The sequence below is a fragment of the Colias eurytheme genome, chromosome 25 (genome assembly GCF_061535395.1).
Source record: "Colias eurytheme isolate Ceu_HAF_F1 chromosome 25, ilColEury1 Martin Lab GWU primary, whole genome shotgun sequence".
NCBI lineage: Eukaryota > Metazoa > Arthropoda > Insecta > Lepidoptera > Pieridae > Colias > Colias eurytheme.
In genome coordinates this window covers 3612145-3631237 of record NC_143004.1, presented here as the reverse complement: position 1 = coordinate 3631237, position 19093 = coordinate 3612145, and the positions used below count along the sequence as shown (strand labels likewise).

The window sequence follows — 19093 nt, the reverse complement described above, 5'->3', positions numbered from 1 at the left end:
TTATTGTGACATGGAACTACATATGTGAAAATTTAGCTAATGTCTAACAATCGTTATAAACATAACAGTATTGTAACAGAAATCGTGTGCCAAGAATTTAAAGAAATGTAATGTTAATTTAACGTTTATTTTTGTATTCATATCTTCTAAGTTATTGTAAAACTGTTTTATGTAAATATGTATGTTATGAAAAAACAGATTTAAATAAAAGAAAAGTATGAAACGCTTGTTTGATTTTGTAGCCAAACACAACTAACTATAATAAACCACGAACCATTTTACTAAAAACTCAAAAGTAAAATAAACAATTATTCGACATTTGCCGTTATTTTTGAGATCTCTGAATTCGACATTTCCCTGCAACACATCTATCGTTAATTTTTTTTTTTAATTTGTGTGAAATGGATGGAATACGAAAATATTAAATGATAGAAAGAATAAGTTGATTGGAAGCTTCCATCGAAAGGGCTGGCTAAACCTATTGAACTATAATAAAACAGTATACGATGGTTTTGTCTAACCCCCAAGAACCTTTCATTCTTTTACATAATATTATAGTAGAATAAAATCGTCGGTTATTTCCTCTTCTATTTCAAAGACTAAAAGAAAGTATTGTTCCTTAATCAATTAAATACGATGGAAAGCGGGCGGTGAATAAGAAGTTAGGCTTTTAATTAAACGGCTGATTCTGCTGGTTGCATACGACATGCTATGAAATGGCAATTATAAGCAAATCTGTCAAATCGAAATGTCATTGACATCTGAGAAAAATGACATTTCCAAATTTGAAAAAAAGCCGCGGCTATTTTGTTGTCTTTCTTTTAGTTTCAAAGTATTTATTTTTTTTTGCGATAATCATCTACATTTTGTACTTACAATTAAGTGATAATGATTGATATAAGTGATGATGAAGAAGTGAACAAAAAGTGTTTTAAATATCGACACAAATTGACCGGTAGCTTGAATATAATTTACAATGCATCCAATTCTATGTTATGTTTATGGAACAAATACCAAATATTTATCCACGAACACTTTAATTTCGAAGATGCAGCCAAGATAATAATTCCCGAGTTTCAAATCAGAGAATCTTTGCTTATAGATAACTACCTTCTTTGCTTAGATCACAGTGGGAATGTGCATTTAATATCTTTAAAATTTAAACATTCTGCTACAAAAAGACTTAAAAGTTCCTTTTCTCCGAGAGACCAAAACATAATAACAATGAAAAACATTGGCAGTGATGTGATTTGTATCAAACAAGAAAATGGAATTTATTACATATGTTCATATAAAATGAATGTAGACTTTCAACTAACTAGAAAACAAGAGATTTCTGTACAAAATACATTAGATAGCACAAAATGTCTGCTTTACCTACATGCGCTGTCTCTACAAGAATTTGATACTTTAAAGGAAATTTTTAAATGCCAAGATAGTGTTTGGAAGGACCACTATTTAATAATAATTTCTTTTGACAAAAGAACAATGTTTGGTTGCTTAATTACTTACCACAATAATAATGAAATCACTTTAATCAAACTCTTTGTATGTCCAACTGAAATAAGTGATGTAAAAATTTTGAATCGGAACCATCCTCAAGTATTAATTGCTCTTTCATCTGGTACATTTATTAAATTAAACTTAAATACAGAAAAATCACATAATGTTGTACATATGAACAGTTGTATAGATAAATTTCTTGAAATAAACGATTGTATCTTATATTCCGATGGTTCTTCTATGTGGAAAGCGGATAATGTATATGAAAACAGTATTTCTTTTAAACAATTATTTGTAAAACAAGTTAAGGATTTTGTTAAATGCAATGACCAAATAGTTTGCACTACTTATACAAACTTTATTTATATATTTTCAATTGATGATGAATCTACATATTTAAAACCTATAACCAATGAAGAATATTGTTCGGCAGAACTTTTATTAAACAATACACACTATTTAGAAAGGATAGTTCATGAAGTTAATAAAATGCAAGAACTTTTTAAGGAAATTAATGAAGAAAAGAATCATATAACTACTCTAGCATTGTCAAATAAACAAGATCTGATGGATACTATTATCCACTATGATGTTACTGTTTTTGATGATTATGAAGATATTTTAAACTCCGACAATGTTTTAATATTTATCGATGACCCTAAAGATATATTTTATAAAGACTCTTACAACTTCTTGATAAATATTACAACTTCACACCTACAACAAAACTTCAAAGAAATCCTCTCAAATTTATTTGGCGATCTCAGGATACATATTACATTATTAACAAATGAAAATATTTTAAAAACAACTACAGTGAAGATTCTGGAAGAACTTAAAAAAATAGATATTGTAGTAACATTGAAAACTAAATATTTGGACTTGAGGAAAAATTTTTTTATTAACTTGCAACTTGTTACAAGAATACCAGGTGTTTTAGATGAAAAACAAAACTTATGGACATGTTTGCATGAAAAATATATTCCACTAACTTCTGAATATTTTATAAAAACTAGAAAAATTCCAAAACATATTTATTTGAAGGACAATGGGAGTGAGCTAGAAGACTTGATTTTAAAAACAGTCAATAATCAATTTGGTACTATATTTAGTATTTTAAAAAATCCTATAAAAATTAATATGAATGAGTGGGTGTTTTATGTCAAATTACCAAATGATTACAAGCAGATATTTAAAGAATATAATATAGGAAATATTTTTGATAAAAGAAAATGTGAATACATAAAAGAACTCATATCAAACGAAGATTTTTTGAAATCTCAAAGTACCCTCCAATTTTATGTAAACAACGAAAAAGCTGACATAGAAATATTAAATGATGGTTTTTCTCGACCTGTATTAAAAGTAACGAGTACAAATGCGAAAGTAGCGCTTGATATTCGTAATTTTATGGCAAACTTGGTCGGGAATGGTTTTTTGGGATCACCACAAAAGATGGTTGTGAACTGGTCATTATACTCAGTAGTTGAGGTTGGTTTATTCATTTATTGTTGCTTTTTTTTACTGCTATTAAAGTGATTGTGTTATATCTCCCATAATATTACAAATATTGAACAAAATATTTCCAGTTTTTTGTCATTCGAAGTATTGACGCATCAGTTAGACCGTAACAGCTTTATGCTCGCGTAAAATAATACGAATATTTAGGACTGTTCTTCAACTGACTGTAATATTCTTAAACAAATCTATAACGAATTAATTTTTATTCACACTTGTCTTATTTTTCTGAAAGAATGTAAATCTTAGGTTCTAAATAATTTGTATTTTTTTTCAGACACTGCAAAGAGCTGTTAAGGATTGTCTAGTCAAAGGAAACGCTGCTGAAGAATTTTTCGATTTACATCATACTTTTCAAAGAAATATTATAGCAAATTTACCAATTTCTTATGTGTTTTATTTAACTCTTGCCTATCCTATAAAATACAAATATGGTTTATCTATAGGTATTCTATACCAATAATAAGATTGGTGTGTCTGTTTTTAATATTGAAATAACCGATTTTTACTAAACGCCTAAGGATGTATGTAGTCGGTCTGTTTGTTCCGGCTACTCTCAGGAACGGCTGGACCGATTTTAACGGAACGTTCACTGACAGACAGCTGTTGTGTGTGACGTGTGTTGCTGGAGTAATATATTTTTTATCCTAGATTAATATTTTATTTGCTGGTAAAAACCGCGGGGCGCTATTGAATAAGTTTAGATTTACTTGATGTAAGTAGGTCATACATTCATACAATATTTATATAACACTAGCGGTCCGCCCCGATCTCCCCCTTGGACATATTTACGTTTTCTCTACATAAGAAGCATCCTCGTACTTCAACTAATACAATAAAAAAAGAATTATCGAAATCGGTTCAGCTGTTCACACGTGATGCCGTGACAACGCGAAACGGGTTTTATTTTCATATAATATATAGAATATTAGCTTTCCGCCAGCGACTTTGCTTGAAATAAACAGTAATCGTCATACAATGCATCTTTTCTATACCTAGAGCCTCTATCTTTCGGAATTTATAAATTTCAGAGTGATTCAATCTTCATTCAATAGATAGTTGTATCGGAATAAGATGTTTTTCTGCGGTAAAAAATGGCCTATGTGATATGTAGGTATTTATCTTGTCTCCTAACCCCAGACAAAAGTCATCATTAAATTTCTATATTGCGACGTGCATAAGTAATGCATTCTCTGTAGAAACTGCTTTCCGACCCATGGTTACCTATTATTTTTCTGCATTTTGACGATTTTAAAGCAGTCTAGTTGAATAATTAAAAAATGATTGTATTTCAATTTTCAAAATAAGATACAAGATGGATACTAGCTGCACCACAATACATCACTTGCCTTGCATTTTACCCTTTTACTAGGTAGTAGGTATTTATTTATTTTTTAGAATACATAAGGGTCATTTTCAAAATATTTGTACGTCACGAAATTGTCAGTAAACTGTTTCGTTAGGAAATGTCAGGAAGTTGTAAAAGTAAGGCTGTATTCAGAATAAGGTAATATTACATATAAAAAAGTAAGAAGTCACTAGTTAAAAAAAAATATATTTTTAGTTACAAAATAATCAACAAACAATCAATTTTTATAATTCTCTGTTTGCTTTTCCTTTTCTTTTCTTCTATCATTAGCTTTTTTCCATTTTTGTCTTCGAGCTTCTTTTTCACTGTCATTAAGATCTGATATTTTTCTTTGTCTTTGTTTCACTTTCTCGAGGTGTTTTTTCCTTTTCTTTTCATATTTTTCAGGGTTTTGCTTTTTTAGTTCAATGTATTTTTTTGCCGTTCGGCACCGGTTAGCGGCATTCTGAAACTAAAAAAAGCTGTTGGATATATGTATTTTGAATAAAAATAAAAACAAAAGTAAGCATCACTCGTGTGGGTGGAAAAGCGATCAACACTAAATGCAATAAGGCAAGCGTTATCCCATCAGAAACCACTTGTAAAATTGGAGGCCAAGACTCACTGATCCGCTTTCACTATAAAAAAGTTATCAGATCCCAGGAAAAGTCAAGTCCCTAAGCCCGACTTTACTAACCCTACATCATGGTTTAAAAAAGTATGGCCTGTAGTTACAAAAAAATAATCTTGAGAGATTTATTGTTTTTCTCCTTTATTTTTATTCGTTACATTAATTTAACACACATTTTAATATCTTATTTTCATACTTTACACATGAGACCACAGCTTTACCGTCTACAATTTACTGACGTCAGTAAATGTCAAGAAATTGTTCGTCAGTAACATGTAAAAAATAACCTAAGAAATACTTTTACACAAAACATAATCACATTTACCATTAGATTGAAAGTGTAATCTATTACTCTAGTCATAATTTAAGTATATTACAATTGCGGTAGGTGAATTCTTCAAAATGTACTTACTTTTGTTGAGAATACGTCGTTAGGAAATTGTAACTAAATTTTTTGCACAGCACACTACTGGACTTCTTCCATGTCTGGACGACGAACAAAATGGCGGCGCGTTAATGTGACCTTACTTTTCGTGACATGACCAGTATTGCCAATGATTAGAGTTAGATTCCTCTTCTTTGTGATACAAGAAGTTGGTTAATTATGTCAATAAATCAGTGTCACGAAATTGTAACGATTGATAGGGACATTTTTATAATATGTAATTCTTCGTTTATTTAAGGTAATTTAAATAGTTTAATCTATCAGATATACACTTCAAACATTGCTTTTTAATTATGATACAAAAAAATAGGAAGTTTCATACAAAAATTCTGATATAAATATTGGTTTTCATTGTCGTCCACATAGGGGACAATAAAAAAATGTATGGAGCTTTTTTTGTTACTTTATTTTCACATTAAATTTATGTAAGAATTTGAATCGCAATTCATTGCTTTTTATCAGAAATGATATGCAGTATGCTTAAGTTTAGTCTGTAAAACGTTAACAATGATTTATTTCAGTCGTAACCATATTTTTTTCGAAGATTTTTTAGGGGGACAAACATTTTTTAGTAATGTACAATTATTTTGAAAACGACTCATAAACTGAATTGGAAGCGAGATTGAATTTAGCCGGTTAAGTTGCTAATTATTTTCGGCTAATGGTTTAAATGTATCCTTGTTTGACGCGAAACGGCATTAGCTGATAGTTTAACTTAAAGATGGGATCTTTTTTTGTTTGTACGAAATAACGCTTGTATTATCTATTGAAGCACAACATCTTTACACATCTTTACACCCTTTTTTTCGTGCTTTTGTGTGCACATTCAAGAACTATAAAGATGTGCAAATCAGGAACTATTGGTTCGAATTGAGCAATTATATATGCTAACAACTTAACTGTCCAATGAGTCACATATGACTCATGGCGAACTTTTGGAATAAGTTCGTGAGTCACAGGTGACTCCTTTTTTCAAGAATCTTTGCGGTATATTTTTGTTATGAACGTGGAGTGATATACTAAATATAATTACGTGAACGTGTGGCAAAAACCCTAACCTTCAAGAAATTGAAATAAATTTTCGCAAAAGTTTTATGCATTATCTGTGGTAGGTAGGTGTGTGTATCCTATTTGTTCGAAATAAAACAAAAAATACAGTGAAAAGGAAAACGTTTTATTATGAAAAGTATGTTTGTAAGTATTATTAGGAGAACCAATCAACACATAATATTATGTTTTTCGTTGTAGCAATATAAACAAAATGCTTTTTTACATGTTTTGCACTCTGTGTGCACTTGTTTAGCTTTTCGAGCCAACTGCACTTGAATTTTTAATTTTTATAGCAACCGGTACATCTCTTTCGAACTAACTTATTGTTTGTTGTATTACGCGGAATTTCTTGAACACTATGGCCAGGAGATGAGCTAGAAACTGGAGATCTGGGAGTCAGAGAAAGCGAAAGTCTGAGGCACGTTATTTTCTGTAGTTCTTGCTGCTAGCCCTAGAAAATGTCGAACTAAATGTTCTTGTACTTGCAAAACAGACAATTTAGGACATCCTGATGCCAAATCATTGTAAATGCACCTAGCATTTATTACAGCAACTTGAAATAAAATATCAACAGTGATTTTTTTGTACCAAGTTAGGCTTTTGCGTAAAGGAGAGTGAAAGGATGCTAGTTGGTCCGAAATATCTATACATTTTGCTTCATTATAGTCTATTATAACGTCGGGTTCATCAAATTCGGTTCGTCGGGTCATCAATCAAGTTTTATTGTCTATACTTGATGTGTAGGTACACATATGACTCATTGAACTTGGAAAAAAAAAACTTTTATCCCACGCTCATGCTCATATATGAGGCTTAAATATAAATTGAATAAAATACATAAAAACAATAACTATTTTCATAAAATATAATTTATTAACACAATGTGAATGTTTTTTACCCTAATAGAAAAAAAAACTGATGGACGTGGGCTAGTGTTATTTTGTATTGTATGGGGACAGTTAAGTTGCTAAATATACTAATTTATCAAGGAGTATGACGTGTCCTAATAACTAAGGAGTTATAAAAATAAAACAGCCAGTAAATGTATATCTATATATATTTAAACCATCCTCCTCAACAACTCGTTGATCTTGTCCTCGCGGTTACCAAAGTCACCTCCGTCCACATAATGGATGGTCTTTTTGCGCCAGCCTCCCGTCGGGTTGTTTAGCTTGAAGGGCCACAGGAAGTTGCTGGCGTACTGAAATTAAATAATATATAGAATATTAGATTTCAATATTATAAAGAGAATATACAATAAACTTTGTAATTTGGTAGGGGATAATCTTCAAGTGCTAAGCGGAATATAAAAATCAATTTCACCAACAAAAAGCTATGCTATTTAGGAGTCAGGATATTTTCTATCTTGGGTCAGTGTTTGCAAAACTCATTTGTCATTTGTGTTCAAAAATCATTTGTAATGAAATTTATTTAATTATTGGGATGCTTCGTTTGAATAAGAGTAAACAATTATTGCAACAAAAGAACCCCTGGCTTTATATAACAAAAGATACAATAATAATTATCTAAAAGAAAAATTTTCAGCACACTTATTATATGATTATTTAACTTATCATTGTCAATTTAAATTGAGAAAAGTAGCAAATTTTTGCACAATCACCAAAAAACTTTTCACTTTTATTACATTACTTTAAATTTTTAAATGATTAAAAAAACCATCTCACCTTGAACTTATCACCGACAGTGAAGATCTCATGGATGAGATCCTCAACACAGATGATGTTGCTCTTGCCGAGCTTGGCCTCAACAATCTTGTTGGACGTGATGGCCACTCGCTGGCCCTTCACTTTGGCGAAACCGCGCTTGTAGATCAACTGCAAGTTTTGTTTGTTTATTAGGAGAATAAGAAAAAAAAAACACTTTTTATGTTTTGTAATCAAAGAGAGACTAGAATTAAACAAAATTAACAGAAAACTCTCTTTTAAGTCATTTTCTAATTCTATATGTACATAATACAATATGTATTTTAAGAATATGATTTGAAATTTTTGATTAGAATCACTGACCAAAAATTTATTAATTTTACAAAATGTTCCATAATTATTGATCAAAAATAAATCACTTTACTTTTAACTCTGGTTGTGTTAAAATTTATTGCAAAAGTTCATTTATTCAAACTAGACATTTTTTCAAAGCACTTTTGAATCTTCAGAACACATACTTTAATATTTATTATTTTTATTACACTAGCTTTCCGCCCGCGGCTTCGCCCGCGTTTTCAGAGAAAACCCCGCATAGTTCCCTTTCCCGTGGGATTTCCGGGATAAAACCTATTCTACCTCTCAAGTTGGATCGAACTGCACATGGTGTGCGAATTTTATTATAATCGGAGTCCATTGAGGACAAACATTGTGAGACGAGATTTATATATATTAAGATTAACACAAATATCAAAGTCTCACCTCGCGCACACTCTTCAAGTTGGGGTAACCCCACGTGATGTAGGGCTCCGCGATCCTGAGCATGTTGACGGTGGCCTTGTTCAGTTTGACAAACACACCGTTGTTGATCTGACGCAGTCTGAACAGCTGCAGGACTTTGCGTACCTGATGGTAAGTGATTAGCAGATTGAAACTTAAGTATTTATTTTTGTAGACATGGAAATAGGTACATTTAACTTAAATTTACTACAATTTAAATGTAAAAAAAATTAATTCACATTGTCACTAAAATATTAGAATATTCAAAATTAATATAAACATACTTTTCGTTTTTATGTTTATCACAAAGATTTAAAATTACGTCTAAATGTAAAAACAATATTGAGCAAATCAAAATAAACTGGCATATTTTTTTCAATTCGATCTACAAGCCCTATTAAAACTGTTCAATTGTTGATTAGAATCACTAGTTCTAGCCTTTAATTTTTTGTTACAAGGTTATATTATAGGTATAAGCAGTTTGAAAACTTAACACAAAATCTCTGTTCTTTGGAGCAAGTTTTAAATAATTGGATGATATGTTAGAAATCTTTTTAAAAGATTTTTATGAGAACATAATATATGATATATAACATATACGTATATGATACATACCTTGGGCGAAACCTGGTTGATACCACGGATACGGATGACGAATGCGAGTTTAGCCTCTCCGGGAACATAGTAGTTGCCGCGGTTGCGTGCCTACGAAACACAGAAAATTAGTAAAAGGTTCACATGTATTCAAGCACCTCCTTTGTACTATCATTGGCGTAAAACCGAGAGATCCTGGGTTCGATTCCCGGTGGAGACAAAATAAATATATCGGTCTTGCAGGACACAGAAGGCTGATCACCTACTTGTCACTATATAAAAATCGATCAGTGAAACAGACGTATGCATAATGCACTTGCCTCTTACCCCACTAGGGGACATGTGACTCCTTTCACATGCATTATGTAAAATAGAAACATTCAATTTCCCAAATACCAGGTAAGAACGAATTTAATGCTCAAATGCTTCAAGGAAAAAATCCTTGGGAATTTTAAACAGATAATTTAAGTGGATTTGTCCTCTTTTTTTTATGGGATAAATAGCATACAATAAAAATTACACACTTGTAAATCTTGGTTTCACTTGTTTGATTTAATAAATCTGGATAAGATTTAAGTTTCTAATTAAGCTGTGTATACAAATTTTTACAAACTAGGCTTTTTAAGAATAATCATTCCAGTTTTCCATATTATTGTCATTATTAATTGAAATGAGCATTTTCCTTTATTTTGGATAACCATGACCTACAAAATTGTTCAAAATCTTAAAAATAATAATCCTACCCTACTAATAATATTATAAATGCGAAAGTTTGTGAGGATGGATATGTATGTGTGTGTTTGTTACTCTTTCACGCGAATACTACTGAACCGATTACAATGAAATTAAGCACACATATAGAGCGTAACTTGGATTAACACATAGGATAGGTTTTAATCCGGAAATTCCATGAGAATGGGAACTACGCGGGTTTTTCTTTGAAAACGCGGGCGAAGCCGCGGGCGGAAAGCTAGTATAATAATAAACCTTACTTGTCTGGCTAGCCTGATCTCATCACGCTCCTTGATTCTGTATTCTTTGACATACTGCTCTGCCCTCTTGAAGATTTCTTTCCTTTTCTTGACGGCGGCTGAACGTCTTTTAAGGGTCACCTAGAATTATTGTACTGTTTGACAAATTGGTACAGAGACATTAAATTATAAACTACATTTATTTAATTGTAATCAGTAAATTAAATTAACAGCATCTTTAGTCAGATGAACTATGCCTTTATATGTGGAATCATCATTTTATCCCTTCTCTTGAGTTTTCTAATTACAGTGTAAACTCTATATAACGTCACTTAAGGGACCGTGCATTTTTCGACGTTATATAGAGTGGTCGTTAAATGGAGAGAAAAAGAAAATTGCATGATTGGTCCCGAGACAGGAATATTATTTTGACATTGCCTATGAAACCATGTTACCATCGCTTGATCAAGGTCTTCATATTGAGGTTTCTTCAATTTTTTGGCAGATCGTCCATCTTCTTCGGTATGCAGAATTTTTTCTTTATTTTTCTACGACTGCATTTCTGAGAATCTTCGGTATGTCAGTAAAAAAGAATGTAAACAACTACATTTTCATTGATTTCGGCAACTTAGTCAGTACTTCCTAGTCCTAGTTCCTAGTTGTAATGTCTTATTGTGGTCGTTAATTAGAGTGAGCGTGATGCTATATGGAGTGTATTATTGTATAGACAACAATATAAACCAACCAAAGTCGAGAAATCTTGACGTTATACGGAGTTTGACGTTAAATGGAGTGTCGTTATATAGAGTTTACACTGTATATTATTCCCATTATTTGTGATTAGTGTCAAGATGTGTTTAAATTATAACTTTTGAATATTCTTATTTAATAATAAATCAATTTATGCTTAATTTGCAAGTGTTATACAGTAATTTGTGAAATAGGTTGGTAATTTATTAAATTAAATTAACTATAAAAACTATACTTGTTAAATCAAATACTTTTTTTAACATGTAAACAAAAGACCAACCAAGTGTAGCAAGATTTGCACAATATCAAAAATAAAGTAGGTAGACAAGCAATTCATTGCCGATAAAAAGCATAACACATGTATCACTTTTACTTTTCTAAAAATTACCAAACAAATTTAAAATTCAGACATTCTTATCACCAATTTAACATTCTATATACAAGAAAAACAACACAAGATCAATCCTTATACATTAGAAATAAGATATTTGTTTGAATTTTACCTGTAGTCTGCGGGTTTTGAGTGCTTCCCTGCGCTTGCGGTGCTTAAGGACTGACTCAGGGACTGCGGGCAGCTTCTTGCTGTCCTCTTTACCCTTCACCACCTTCTTCTCAGCGGGTTTCTTGTCTGTAGTCGCGACCATTGTGCTGAAATTATTTTATAGGTACCTATATTAGTTTATTAGTTTGTATAGTGACTTGATTATTACTTTCAAAGGCAGTTTTAACGTATCTTAAAACCATCGTCGTCAAGGAAGTTGAATACCATTGGATTGGATTAGTTTACTTATGGCTCGCTCGTGAATCGGAAAAGTAGAGGTTATGTTGTTGTCAAAATATTTGTTACATCTTTTTGTAGAAGTTTATGTATAAACTTTATAAGGTAAAGACGCGTTAAAACGTTTGTTTTGCACTAAATTTAAGGGATAAATAAGGGAAGATATAAGTAAACAAAATCAGCAACATCGACCCGCATGTTTTTAGGTTATAAGTGGCGTAAATATAAAGAAAAATGAATAAAAACAATACTAATAATAAGAAAGCGAGAAAATACTTATATTTACTTAATATAAAAACAAAAATAACAAATATAAAATGTGACTAAAGCAGAGTTGATCAAGCATCCATTGGTACCACCACTATTAAAACTAACACTTCCCACAAAAATAAGATTTTTTAAGAAACAATACTAATATTATCTTATTAAGCAATAATAAATCAACAAATTAACACTATTTTTATGGTATTTTAAATAAAATTCAAGCACCTGCGGGGCAAAACTCCACGCGGCACGTGTGTCAAATTCTAAAAAGAACGACAGAGAACAAAGATTTCCGGTATTCGCCATTTTTATTTTTGTATATGGCAAAGTTTGTTAATATCACAGATGAGAAATATTTTTGATAATTTCAAAATTCAAGACATTCATTTAAATATTGCATAAAAAAGCGAAATTTTGTAAAAAATATATAATTAAATGAGAAGAAATATTTTTCAGTTTTAAGGTTTTCAACTTGGCTTTTGGTTGGAAAAACAAAAATAATTATTGAATAATCGTTTCCATAGAGATAACGAGTAGTTTGAGAAGAAGTTTGTGAATTATAAAACATTTATTAAGCCTTTTAATAATTATTAGTTGTGACCGTATCTCTAATATTAAAATGGTTGAGAAAGATCCACAACTAAGCGCTCTTGAAGTTGGTGAATTGGACTTATTTGTTCAAAGTATGGAACCATGGCGCATAGAAAGTATTGGCAATCAATCGTATGTACATTATTATAAAATAAATAGGAAATCGATTGTATATATTAATAATAAGTGGATCATATTATAATGTAATTACATTTATTTCAGATGGCTGGATTGGCATATCCGATTGCAGAAATTAAACCAACAAGCTGTCCTAGAAGCTTCATCGATGCAAGAGGAATTAACAAAAGAGACGTTTATTTCTCATGGAAAGGTATTTTTACAGTTCACACCATTTAAATGGTCGTAGAAGGGAAACCCCTTAAAAATTTTGGCGCGTTATTTTAAATTTCATTTCAGCTATATCTATATTCTATTTACTATTTACTATTTACTAGATACTATTTGATAATAGACTGTATGTTTCTCTTACTAAATATGTATTAATTTTCTAGCTACCTGTTTTAGTACAGGAGGCAATCTGTATTCAAGTGTGGCGAACTAAAATATATCCACAAATAATGAAATTGGAACCAGCTCCTGAAAACACCTTTGGCATTTATATGGTGGTATGTATTTTGATGTGATTTATTAATTAAAGAATTAATAATATTTCTTAAATTTAAATTTATTTTCAGTTATATCATGAAGCAGCAGCCGTAGGGTTGCTAGAAACTGTACTTTTCCACGAAGATGGGGCACAATGCGTCTCTGAAGTCGTAATTGACTTGTTACATTACGCTGTCGATCAACTCACTGCGCTTATTGCCCTTGTAAAGTATGTTAATACATATTCTATTTACCTATTACGAGGTAATACGGTAGATAAATAATCGGTATTTATGTTAACATAGCAATGGTTACTTAAAACCACAAACGGCAAAAGAAATGGAGACTGAAACAGCAGCTGACGAGTTGCAGAGACAACAACGCGATCTACAATTCGATATCAGCATGAGATGCATTTCCATAGTTCGGTAATGTTGAATTTAAAAAGAAGAAACATTGCTTATTGCGATAGGTACGACTATATAATTTTAACATTGTCCTTATTATTTCGTTTAGTTATTTAGCTGAACACATGGAAGTAGCAGGAGTAGGTGCATCTATATCGACTAACTTGTATAAAACGTACGATGTCCCGTCTATACTCTGCCATTTGATAAATTTGCAACCTTGGAAGAAGGTTGGTGATTCTGGGGACATTCAAATGTTCAACTGTAAGTATAGCTTTACGAAAAAGTTCACGACTGGAAGGCAAAATTGTTTAAATCTATTTATTTTTAGTTGGTCGTTGGATGAAACCATCTGCAGAGGATTTATCGCAAATGCACCGCAGTGAGGCTCAACTTTGGTTGTGTCTGCGTCAACTGCTGTTGGAACCTCGTCTTCAGCATCATTACGCTATCGACGAATGTCGGCGCGCTGCTTTTTGTTCCGTAATTTAATTTTTAAGCCATATTTTCTTTTAAGTTTTACCTAAACATAAATATTATTAAAGACGTATATATTTATTATGTAATTTTAGCTACAAGCAAAGATATCCGACACTATGTTGGACCAAGTGCCACCGTTAGGAGAGCTCAAAATGTTTTTGTGTAGACTGGCTGTAGGAGATTATTCCAGTCTTCACAATCGTTCTAATGGTGTAAAGAATCCTGGTTGTACTTTGATTGAAGTGGTTCCACAGGTAAGGTATTCTATTTACTTAAAAAAAATAATTTAAATATTGATACCATTATATTTAAATTTAATAAATAATATAATTTTTTCTATCTGATAGATTAAAGATGCGTACATGAAACAAGTGCATAAACGCACGAAGTCCATTGCCAAATCTCAACTGGAACATTTCCGAATGGATGGATCCGAGGAGACGAAAAATATGGCTAAGAAACTATTAGAATCGTATACAAGTGATGCGGCTCTCGCTCTTGATAGCGGTGGAGCGAAGTGTGCTAAATGCGGTGATAAAGCGAGCAAAAAATGTTCTCGATGCAAGACTGAATGGTATTGCGGCAGGTATAAAAAGTTTTAGCATGATGGGTAAATTTATAATCTGTTACTGGCAACATTAAAGTAATGATGCGGATACACGTTCCTTTGCATTGACGGGTGATGGTCTAAATTCTAAAATATATTCTGGGTCATGTTAATTGTTTAGTGCTTTCATCAAAATAAAGTCATCAAAACAGAAATCATATAAAATAAACTTTGCATAATTGAGATTTCTATGGTTTCGTTTAATTTTAGTTAAAAAAACTGCGCCACGCAATAAATCAAACATTTATTGAATACTAGCTGTGCCGCATGATTTCACATACGGACGGACGGACTAAACCAAGTATTTCTGTACTTGGTACCTACAAAAACACAAAAGCTTTAAGGACTACCAAGTATCATCAAAATCCATTCAGTGGTTTTCACGTAAAAGAGAAGCACATACATTCTTACAAACTTTTGCATTTATAATATTTCATAACATGATAATAAATTTATAGCTAGGTATTTCATGTGTATAATTTAGATTTATTTTAATTTCAGGGAATGCCAAGTCCAACAGTGGCCGAAGCATAAAGAGCTGTGCGATCAATTCGCTAAACTATGCATGTAACTTATTAAAATAAAACAAATAAATATTTTTTTGGGTTTTTTTATTTATATCATTACACCTAGAGATTAGCTTGAAGACTTAAGGTAGTCCTTCAGCACATCTAATGCGGGAGTTTCTTCACCGAAGTCCTGAAAAAGAATAATTTTTAAATAAGTTAACACCAAGATCAACATTGTTTTTGATGTGAAACATCTTTAGTCGCATTCAGAGTAAAAGTTAGTCGTCTTTAGTCGCGCTATGGAGTAAGGCGACGATTTTAGTATCTTTGAATCTTGCCAAATAAGTTTCATTTCTGACATGTATTATCGGCACACACTCTTTTTTTACTGTTATAATACTTCAAAAGATGTCCTCACAATTTTTTGGGATGTTGTAGACTTATATGAATGAATGATAAATAATGATATAATTCGAATGTAGGAGCGATAAGAAGGTAGTCCGTGTGTATAACACTGGACACCATAGGGGCGCCCCGTTGCTTTAGCGCCGCTATTTTGCACTGATCGCCCATGGAGAACCACCAGTGTTCGTGCATAGCGCAAAATATATTTCAATTTCAAAATATATTTAAATTTCAAAAAGAGTAATGCATGTTAGAAATGAAATATGCAGATTTACCAAATAATTAAATTCTTAAAATTATAAGTTATAAAGACACAATGTTTAGAATCATGTTTTCAGGTCAATTAAATCCAAAGAATGGAACCAACAAATTACCAAATAAAATGGTTGTGGATAACTGTGCAGCAATATGGCCGCCTTTTGTGCAAAATATTTGTTTCAAATTTATCCGTAATAATTATATTTTGTACAATAAACCATTAGAAATTAACTAGCTACACTCGGCTTCTGTTGGTTTTAGCGTGACGATATATAGCCTACAACCTTCCTCAATAAATGGGCTATCCAACACCAAAATGAATTTTTCAAATCAGACCAGTTGTTTTTGAGATTAGCGCATTCAAACAAACAAACAAACTCTTCAACTTTATAATATTAGTAAAGATAAAATAAATGGTATTGAAGAACTTACCTTGATTACTACGCAAGAGCAGCCGACAATTTTTCTCGCTTTGCCGTCTTTGTCGATTTTGCATAATCCCGCCCATTCACCAAGCTTCTTGTTGTTGTCAACCTGGTGACAAATATGAACACTCATATTATAACTAGAAAACTATAAATTTATGATGATTTTTGATTTTTCCTTTCAATTATAAATGTAAAGTATTCCTTCAGTATTATAGTTCAAAATGAAAAAACTAATTATAATTACAAAATGCAGTTATAGGAAAATTCAAAATATGATAAAAGGAGTAGCCATGTAATATTCAGTATGATTTTTTTATTAAAAACAAAATTACTGCTTACATAAAAGAAACAAACATATTCTCTACATTTTTGCCAGTGAAAAATATATGTATATAGATACAAAAATAATAAATACAAGTACATATGTATTAGTTAATGAAATGTATGGATGCTAGGAAAGTTGACTCAGCATGGTGCGAGCCACCATAGGGGCACACAGTTTAATATATGCTCTTATAAATCTCTCTAGCCACAGGGCTTAGAGTGACTCGTGTAGAGCAAAAATAAAAATAATGATATGAAAATTTAAATCTTATTATTCTGTTTAAAGTTTTTTAAATTGTACTATAAACATATTGTAAAACCAATAAAAATATTCAGCATGGAATTTTTAAATTATACATACTGAGGCTTGGTTTATAGTAACTAGCTATGTTTAAATTTTCAAATTTTATAAATGAAGAGACTTTTCTATTGCATTATGAGAGTATTGAAAGCTATTATCCAAATTATTTACTTCTCTAGCAACTTATTATATCTTAAATAATTATGATTTAATATTAAATAAATATAAAATTACCTTTACAAGTGGGATCTGGTGTTCGTTGCAGAGGGCCTGTACTAGTTTCTTGTATGCATCCTCGTCGCAGTTCTCAGCTAGAACGCAGAGCACAGCCTGTCTCCTATACAAATAAGATAGAAGTTTGTTTAATCCAATTTCTATTAGATTATGTGACAGGAAGTTAACAAGTTAACAATTTATATCAGTGTTTTATTCATAAAATAGACCATTTCAGGATACATGGAAATTACATCTTAAATATATATTTGTGTCACAATGTTTGTCATCAATGGACTCCTAAACCACTTAACCGATTATAATAAAATTCGCACACCATGTGCAGTTCGATCCAACTTGAGAGATAGGATAGTTTAAACATGTAGGTACCACGGGTGAAGCCGGGGCAAACCACTAGTACAAGTTTATACTTGTACTAGTGGTCCTTATGGAAATAAGAGCTCTTAATCTTCAACAGCATGCTTTCAATTATTTAATTTGAGACAAGAAACAATGTTTAATACATTTTGTAGCACACTTGGGAGGCCACAACCTACACATAATAGAAATGTGGTACTATGTGTGTGCATTTATATCGGCTATGGATCGAGACAACCATGAAACACATAGCTGACATTTCCACTAGATTCCCAACTAGAACAGATGCGAATCTAGCGAATATTTTTTTGAGCTCCATAGCCTTAGAAAATACAATTTTTTACTAACTTCTTACTACTTTACAATTTTACACTTTCTTGGTATTCACGACAAATTGATATGAAAGCTAACCATGTTAGAAATGCAGATATTGTTAACCTCTATTTTTAAATAATTAAAAACAAAAATTATTAATAATAAGAATCATATTCACGAGTTTATGGAAGTGGTAAGCGTAGTAGCTTTTACAAATTGCTGAAATATACAAGAGGTTACATGTAGAAGCTAAATCTTACTTATCAAGAGCTTTGGCGGCTTCGTGAAGACCATGTACAAGACCACCGTGGATGAGGGCTGTCTTTAATACTTCTTGCAGGGCTGTGTTAACATCCATAGCACCACCGCTCAGGACGGGGTTGCTTGGTACTTCACTGTAAATCGAATAAAATCACACATTGAGTCGAAGGAAACATGCGAAAGTTGAGGTTATGTTGATTTGTTTATCAATCATTTTTGACTGATTTAGCGTTAAAAATCGAGAATATAACTAGAATATTAATTAATTTATAGATAAATGACGTTATTTAAATATTTTAATACATGTTTTTTAAGATAAGAGCCAATAAAAACAACACTTACACTTCGACATCAGCCATGGTTTTATGCACTTATTTTGCCTGAAATATAAAATGAAACACGTTGTATGAGCTTGCAACATAATAATTCACGTATAGAAAACACTAATTGCAAAAAGATTGAATAAATATTCTTAGATTCAGAAAAATTCACAATGATCACTTTGACACTTTACCTTGCGTACCGGAAAAAGACTGGGGTTGCCATTTTTTGTAAACACCAGAAATTGACACTTGACGTTTAAAGAAAATATTTTGTCTATGGTGAAAAGCTGGCACACTTTAGCGGTAATTTTATGACTTCTTGTCGCGGTTTATTTAAAAAATATTATTATATTAGACATGTGTCAATAAATTTCTGCTAATTTTGAGTATAATA

At 31.4% G+C, this 19093-nt stretch overlaps 5 protein-coding genes across 5 annotated transcripts in view; 2 read left to right on the top strand and 3 right to left on the bottom strand.

Annotated features, from left to right (window-relative positions):
* Window positions 1-816: 816 nt before the first annotated feature.
* On the top strand, window positions 817-3484 carry LOC149897537 (uncharacterized). Its single transcript, XM_090116520.1, has 2 exons — window positions 817-2994; window positions 3299-3484. The coding sequence occupies exons 1-2, from the start codon at window positions 889-891 to the stop codon at window positions 3482-3484; spliced, it is 2292 nt and encodes a 763-aa protein (XP_089972646.1). The 5' UTR covers window positions 817-888.
* A 4050-nt stretch (window positions 3485-7534) lies between these two features.
* Window positions 7535-12590, bottom strand: RpL7 (ribosomal protein L7). Its single transcript, XM_090116245.1, has 7 exons — window positions 12519-12590; window positions 11755-11899; window positions 10523-10642; window positions 9552-9641; window positions 8919-9062; window positions 8181-8330; window positions 7535-7696 (listed from the first exon to the last, which is right to left on the bottom strand). Exons 2-7 carry the CDS (start codon window positions 11893-11895, stop codon window positions 7556-7558), a joined length of 786 nt encoding a protein of 261 aa, XP_089972371.1. The 5' UTR covers window positions 11896-11899; window positions 12519-12590; the 3' UTR covers window positions 7535-7555.
* VGAT (vesicular GABA transporter) overlaps window positions 10905-19093 on the bottom strand; it is a 48697-nt gene continuing 40508 nt past the window's right edge. Inside the window, exon 5 of the mRNA XM_090116243.1 lies at window positions 10905-11315. The gene's annotated coding sequence lies outside the window, so the exon portion shown is untranslated. The remainder of the gene's footprint in view (window positions 11316-19093) is intronic.
* Zmynd10 (zinc finger MYND-type containing 10) lies at window positions 12830-15571 on the top strand. The gene is made up of 10 exons (XM_090116095.1): window positions 12830-13016; window positions 13107-13215; window positions 13397-13510; window positions 13580-13719; window positions 13796-13918; window positions 14007-14161; window positions 14229-14380; window positions 14470-14631; window positions 14725-14963; window positions 15486-15571. Exons 1-10 carry the CDS (start codon window positions 12913-12915, stop codon window positions 15553-15555), a joined length of 1368 nt encoding a protein of 455 aa, XP_089972221.1. The 5' UTR covers window positions 12830-12912; the 3' UTR covers window positions 15556-15571.
* On the bottom strand, window positions 15579-18966 carry RpS12 (ribosomal protein S12). Its single transcript, XM_090116094.1, has 6 exons — window positions 18891-18966; window positions 18719-18756; window positions 18376-18510; window positions 17444-17546; window positions 16589-16690; window positions 15579-15683 (listed from the first exon to the last, which is right to left on the bottom strand). The coding sequence occupies exons 2-6, from the start codon at window positions 18733-18735 to the stop codon at window positions 15621-15623; spliced, it is 420 nt and encodes a 139-aa protein (XP_089972220.1). The 5' UTR covers window positions 18736-18756; window positions 18891-18966; the 3' UTR covers window positions 15579-15620.

Coding starts and splice junctions, on each gene's coding strand:
- RpS12 (XM_090116094.1), bottom strand. Junction 16,691..17,443: donor ACCAGATCCCACTTGTAAAG/GTAATTTTATAT, acceptor ATTTGTCACCAG/GTTGACAACAACAAGAAGCT. Junction 15,684..16,588: donor GCTCTTGCGTAGTAATCAAG/GTAAGTTCTTCA, acceptor ATTCTTTTTCAG/GACTTCGGTGAAGAAACTCC.
- Zmynd10 (XM_090116095.1), top strand. CDS start 12,913: ATGGTTGAGAAAGATCCACAACTAAGCGCTCTTGAAGTTGGTGAATTG. Junction 13,720..13,795: donor GCGCTTATTGCCCTTGTAAA/GTATGTTAATAC, acceptor ATGTTAACATAG/CAATGGTTACTTAAAACCAC. Junction 14,381..14,469: donor GGCGCGCTGCTTTTTGTTCC/GTAATTTAATTT, acceptor ATGTAATTTTAG/CTACAAGCAAAGATATCCGA.
- RpL7 (XM_090116245.1), bottom strand. CDS start 11,895: ATGGTCGCGACTACAGACAAGAAACCCGCTGAGAAGAAGGTGGTGAAG. Junction 10,643..11,754: donor TCAAAACCCGCAGACTACAG/GTAAAATTCAAA, acceptor CAATAATTCTAG/GTGACCCTTAAAAGACGTTC. Junction 7,697..8,180: donor CTGTCGGTGATAAGTTCAAG/GTGAGATGGTTT, acceptor ATTTAATTTCAG/TACGCCAGCAACTTCCTGTG.
- LOC149897537 (XM_090116520.1), top strand. CDS start 889: ATGATTGATATAAGTGATGATGAAGAAGTGAACAAAAAGTGTTTTAAA. Junction 2,995..3,298: donor CATTATACTCAGTAGTTGAG/GTTGGTTTATTC, acceptor ATTTTTTTTCAG/ACACTGCAAAGAGCTGTTAA.